We start from the raw sequence: 6,728 nt of genomic DNA on the forward strand, positions 1-6,728 counted from the left end.
TTGATATTTTAACAAAAAAAGATGAAATTTCATTAAAAAATAAATTTGAAAACAAAAAATACCATTTTTTAACAAATAAAGTTTTTTCAGTCACGAAAGAAAAAAAAGGTCACCTTAATTGTTGAAATTTCAAGCCAAAAGATGAAATTTCTGATCAAAAATTGTATTTTCAATCAGAATATGTAAATTTTCAGCAAAAAAAAATTATTTTCAACAAAATAGTTTCACTTTTAACGAGAAATAAACGTTAATTGAAAAAAGACCATTTTCAACAAATTAGTTCAACTTTTACCAACGCAGTCGAATTTTCAAATAAAAATATCAATTTTCAACAAAATACATCAACTATCAAATTTTTAAACGAAATAGTTGAATTCTTAAGCAAAGAACATTAATTTACAAACAAACGATTGCATTTTTATTCAAGAAAAATGAAATTTCTACTAAAACAGACCAATTTATTGAATTAAGAAGTCAAATTAAAAAAATATATATATTAAAATTTGTATCTAAAACAAAATTTGGGTTTGATTTTTTAACAGCGAAATATGACTTTCAAACCAGAAGTAAATTTTCTACAGATACTTGAATTTTAGACCCAAAAATACGAATTTTTAACAACACAGTTGAGTTTTCAACTGTTCTTAAATTCGGATATAAATTTAAAAATGTCAAATTTATGTATTTATTAAAAATAAAAAAGATTTTGTCACTACAGAAGGTGACTGTTTAGAAACATACTTGAATTTTTAAAAAAATAATTAAATTTTCGAACTAAAAACGAGGAATTCTCAACAAAAAGTGTAATTAGTAGATATTTCAACTAAAAAAGTTGGAATTTCATTTGGAAAAATGAATTATACATACACTTTTAAATCTTCAAGTCAAAAGACGAATTTTCTGTACAAAAATTGAATTTTCAACCAGAAAATATGAATTTTCAGAAAAAAAAAATTTCGACGAAAAAATTGGATTTTTCAATCAAAAAGACAAATTTTCAAAAAAATAAGTTGATTATTCAACCAAAACAGATTTAAGTTAACTTTTGAACACAAAATATGAATTTGAAAAAGAATGTAAGTTTTCTACGAAATATTTGAATCTCCCACGAAAGAGGGTTATATTCAACAAAAAAAGGAAGACTTCTGAACAAAATTCTTCTATTTTTAAACAAACAGTTGTATTTTTATCCAAGAAAGATGCAATTTTTAGTAAAACCGATGAAATTTTTAATTAAAAAGATAAATTTTCAATATATAGTTGAAATTTCATTCAAAAATGATTTCAGTTTGAGTTTTCGACATTAAGATATGAGTATTAAAGAATAAGTAAATTTTTTAAGAAGATACTTGAATTTTCAACCAAAAAGTTACATTTTTATCAAAGAAAGATGTCATTTTTTTCAAAATAGGTGAACTTTCAACTTAATTTTTTTAAAAAGCTAGTTGAATTATCAACTACAGAAAATTTCATGTGACTTTTAAACACACACATATGAATTTTAAATAAAAAGTAAATTTTCTAAGAAGGCACTTGAATTTTCAACTCGAAAAGACGAGTTTTCCAACAAAACAGTTGATTTTTCAACCAAAAGAATAACTTTTTTAAATTTAATTTTTAACTAAACAGTTGCACGTTTCTCAAAAAAAGATGAAATTTTCTCTAAAATCGATACGTTTTTTAATTGAACATACAAATTTTCATAAAATGTTGGATTTTCTTCCAAAAAATATTTCAGTTTGACTTTTCCAAATCAAAATATAAGTTTTAAATAAGAAGTGAATGTTCTACGAAGATTCTTAAATTCTCGACCCAAAAAGACGAATTTTCAACAAAACAATTGAATTTTCAACCAAGAAGGATGCAATTTTTTCCAAACTAGGTGAATTTTTAAGAAAAGAGTTTAATTTTCAACCAGGAACGATGACTTTTTAACAAAATTGAAGAATTTTCGTACAAATAATAAAAAATAAAAAAAATACATACAAGGCAAAAAAATTATTAACAAGAATATTACATTTATAAAAATGCTCTGACATTGACAAGATTTTATTGTTATAAAATCCCTGAATTTTTTTGTTTACATTCTAATCATAATGAGAAGGTATTGGTTTTATGTGAAAAATGACTTTCGTGGATTACATCAAATGTCAACCTTTTGAGGCCACCTGAGTTAGAAAAAAAGTTATTACGTCGGTGTCTGTCGTAATTCTCTAAAAATAATTGTGCATCTACTCTCGTCATAAAAATCATTCTAAATATGAGTAAAACTTAACACGTGAAAATATGTTTATAAGAATAGTAAATGTTGAAAAATATAATTTTTTTCTATGAGAAAAAGACGAATTCGTATTTTTTGGTGTATTTAACCCTCTCACCGTACATTTCATTCCAGCACCCATGTACCGTACATAGGTGCAAATTGGGATTTCGCAATTTCAGCAGTTGATTTAAAGATTAAGAAATGTTGAAAACATTTGTTTTTGATGTAAAATTTTCCGTAGAATACAATGCTGCAATTGAAATTAACAAAAAATACATTGTTTTTTAAGAAAATAAATATATAAAAGTAATATAATTATACTGAGCATTTTTCCCATGCCCAGAAAGGTACTATATTTCCAAAGAGGGAATTTCGTGCTTTCAGAGTGAACAAATAAAAGTAAATATATTAAATAACAAGAAAATACCATAAAAACATTTATTTATCATAAAAATTATGTCAATACTTAAAAACCACAAGGAAATACTTAGTTCTCAGCAAAACGCTCGCATTCAATGCAAACAGGTGCACGATGGTCGTCACACATTCTGCACATGCAGTTCGAGCACCTCATGATGAATTTGAAAACATTTTATCTGCCGGCAAATAAAAATAAAAATTGAATAAATACATATTTGAGGGACTTTTATAGAAACTTTGTGATTATATGTTTCATAAATTTTTCTTTCCACAAAGAATATTGCAATTTTTCCAACTTTTTTGTTACAACTCCCAGTTTTTACAATGTAATGAGAAATTTTTTAAGATTCATGCTTATAAGTTGTTGTGATACGGATACGGAAAGTTATTGAACATTTCATAAAAATTGAAATTTATACTATTTTTTGGAATAACTACTTAAAAAATAGACAAATTGGTTTCATCCTAGACTCACTTTATACAGAATTTGTAGAACAATTAATCCCACGAAGAGAAATTTATTTAGCTCTGGCATAATTGAAATTAGGAGAACTTATCAGTCATGAAAAAATAAAAGTACGAAAACTTTTGACCGATAGTGTATGTTTCAAATACACGGTATGCCGCTGGAATTTTATAAAAAGTCGGTCAAAATATGCTGTACAAAAATCATTAAATTATCTATTCATTCATTAACTTACCTTGAATATCAGATACTCCAAATAAACTTCCATCATTACTGTCCTCGGAAAAATGCTCCTCTTCCGAATCCGACAGAGATGCTGCCACATCTTTCGCACTTCGGAGATTATTAGCCCGGGCACTCATTCTGTAACATAAATTATCACATAATTATTGTCAATTGATTATTATTAGAAGTAAATTACTTAAATGTACACAAATTTGAGCAAAATCAAATTTATGTATGGTGGCTATCGAATGCGAAAAAATGTTATCTTTGCAATTTATTTCAATAAATATCCTAAAATCTATAATTATTGTAAGGAAGATTAAATTTACTTACTTGCAATAGAAATCCAAGTGCCCGACAGCAAAATTTACTATTTTTATATTTCGGAGTCGGCAACGATGCTGCACACACACAAGGAATACTTGTGCAAATATGCACAAGTATGCACAATATGCACAAGCCACAAATGAACACGGACTTAACGACAATAGATGCTAGAGAGGTACCGCATATTTGCCGCAGTACGGTAATACCTCGGAAAAGTGAAAGCGGAAAATTCTAGCAACTTGAAACTTTTCATAGTGCAGATTCACACAAGTGTACGTCCAGAGGGTTAATGCTGAACATTAAAAAAAAAGATATGATAATTCGTAATGAATTGCGGAAAGTAAATTAGTATGAACGATAAATTCCAGATTGAAATCACTGTATGGCGTCAGGAGGCTAAAATAATTACCGGCGTGACACACAAATTTTGATAAGGAGCCTGTCGTAAAATGATATCTAAGGCTTGTACACTTATAATGTCGCGTTCGCCTTCTGGATACCCTCTTCTCACATTTTTCAGCCATTTCAGGTCAATTTCATTGACTTTGTTCATCGTAATTTTGAAAGACTTCGGTCTTCCGTCTTCATTATGAACTTCCACATCATGTTCCATCTGAAAAATATTATATTATGTAAACGATTGATTATTGCTTCTACACAGGTTGTCTACTCCAATCCTGGGGGAAAAAATTTTTTAATTAAGAAAAAAAGAAATAATTAATATTTAGAAATATCTGTCTGTTTAATTAAAATTAGTAATTATAGTAAAAATTAAAAACCAAGCTTTGAACGTTACATTTTACTTTTTCTATTAAAAAAATTTAATTTGTAAGTAAAATTGTTGAATTTCGGTGTAAATAGCCCACGGCCTAATTTAAAACAAAATCTAGATTTTGGCAGATTTCGAACAAAAATTTAAAAGCTTTTTAAGAATTTTGAATGGCTTCAGATAAAAAAAATTTCCTATGAAAATTGAAAATGATTTCTATTTTGAAAACATAATTTTGAGTGATTATTTTGAAAGATTTAGAAAGATTTACGAAATTATCAAATTAATAAAATAAAATCTTGAAATGATACAATTTTGACACTTTTTAAATTTATTGAATGATTCTTCAATTTAGACTTTCGAGCATTGAAAGTGATAACATGGATTTATATTTTTAGAACTGAATCTGAATCTTTCAACTCTACAATTTATAAAAGTTAAAGAATTTATTTTACAGTTTAAGTGCATTTAATTAAAAATTGCTCAGTTTAAAATTGTTTGTAGCTTTCATTTTACACGTGTATATTATTGAGCGTTTGAATCAGATTTGAATACAAAATTATTGAATTAAAAAACTTTTAAACTTCAATTCTAAAAGTTAGAAATTCAAGAGTTCCTCTTTGAGTGCTTTCATTTGCAGCTCAGTTTTAATTCATTCAAATGGAAAAATTATTAGCTTCAGAGTTAAATTTTTTTAATTTCATTGACCATGGAAAATGTTTGCGAACCGGGAAAAAACCGGGAAATGACCGGAAATTTTTTTCTTGTATTAAAACGGCCACCCTAAATCTTCTATTATTCGTATTCAATCATTGTTTTATGCTTCACAAAAATATCGTAAAAACACAATTATGCAAAAATTAATGTACTTCTTTAAAATGGTACCCACTCTTTCTTCTAGTTTCAGTCTTCGGCACCAGGTCGCGAAATGGTGGACCACCATTCCACATACAAGTTCGTGAGTTTATTACAAATAATTTTTTTCAGTTTCTAGGAAATCAATTAATATGTTTGATTTAAAAAGGTTTGACAAATTATAATAAAAAATATTCTTCAATATTTTAACACGATAGATTAATTAAATAATACTAAAAATATAATTAATCATCTATTGAATTTGTCTTTTAAAGTCCATGAATTTGAATAATACAAATAAATTTTTCTTTTAGCTTATACTTAAAATTCAGTTCATATCTTGGTCAAAGTAATGAAGGAATTATATACAATTCAATTTAAACCGCTTCAAATTCCCAAAATTTCAAGTTAAAATATTCGATTTTTAACAAGATATATGAATTTTTCACCAAATAGTTGCATTTTCAACCAAAAAGATTAATTTTCCACACACAAAAAAAGACGTTTTTTCGACCAAATACAAGAGTTCTCAAAACTAGCAGTTTAATTTCTAAATAAAAAATATCAAAAAGAATTTTCAATTTAAATGATAAATATTCACTGGAATAGTTGAATTTTTAACACAAAAGATTAATTTTCAACCAAGAAGTTAAATTTTCGACAAAAGAGTTTAACTTTCAACCACATAATTTTATTTTAAAACGAAAATATGAATTATCAACTAAAATGATGAACATTTAACTGAAATACTTGAATTTTCAACCAAGGAGATGAATTTTCAAACAAGAAGATTAATTATCTATCAAAAAAAAAGATGACTTATTAACTTAAAATGAAACTTCAACTAGAATAGTTGAACTTGAAACAAAATTGAGCAATTGTCAAAATAAAATGATGAATCATTAACTAGAATAATTGAATTTTTAACCAAGAACATTAATTTCTACAATAAAATATTAATTTTCCAGTAAAAAAGATAAATTGATAAACCAAAAATTGTAGTTAAATTTTTAATAACAAAAATTAATGTTCAAACGTAAAGATGAAATTTCAACGTAAAATGGTGCAATATTCAATTGAAATAGTTACATTTTCAATTAAAAATCTACAATTTTTAAGAAACAAACAAATATTATTCTAAAAAAAAGATACATTTTCAAACAAAAAATATAAATTTTCAACTACAGTGGTGAATGTTCAACCAGAATAATTGAATTTATAACCAGAAAGAGACATTTTCAACTAAAAAAGATCAATTGTCAAGAAAAAACTGAATAGTTGAATTTTCAGTTTAAAAATAATGTTCAACCAAATAGATAATTTTTCAATTAAAATAATGCAATATTTAATTAGAATAATTAGTTTCAAAACAAAAACAATTTCTAACATAAAAAAAATTTTCA

The 6,728-nt window shown here is 25.8% G+C and overlaps 1 protein-coding gene across 1 annotated transcript in view; it reads right to left on the reverse strand.

Annotated features, from left to right (window-relative positions):
• Nucleotides 1-6,728, reverse strand: part of LOC117167226 (protein argonaute-2-like) — a 63,049-nt gene that overhangs the window by 36,421 nt on the left and 19,900 nt on the right. The window contains exon 6 of the mRNA XM_033352045.1: nucleotides 4,111-4,314. Within this exon, the coding sequence (XP_033207936.1) occupies nucleotides 4,111-4,314 (204 nt within the window). The remainder of the gene's footprint in view (nucleotides 1-4,110; nucleotides 4,315-6,728) is intronic.

The sequence above is a fragment of the Belonocnema kinseyi genome, chromosome 1 (genome assembly GCF_010883055.1).
Source record: "Belonocnema kinseyi isolate 2016_QV_RU_SX_M_011 chromosome 1, B_treatae_v1, whole genome shotgun sequence".
Lineage (NCBI taxonomy): Eukaryota > Metazoa > Arthropoda > Insecta > Hymenoptera > Cynipidae > Belonocnema > Belonocnema kinseyi.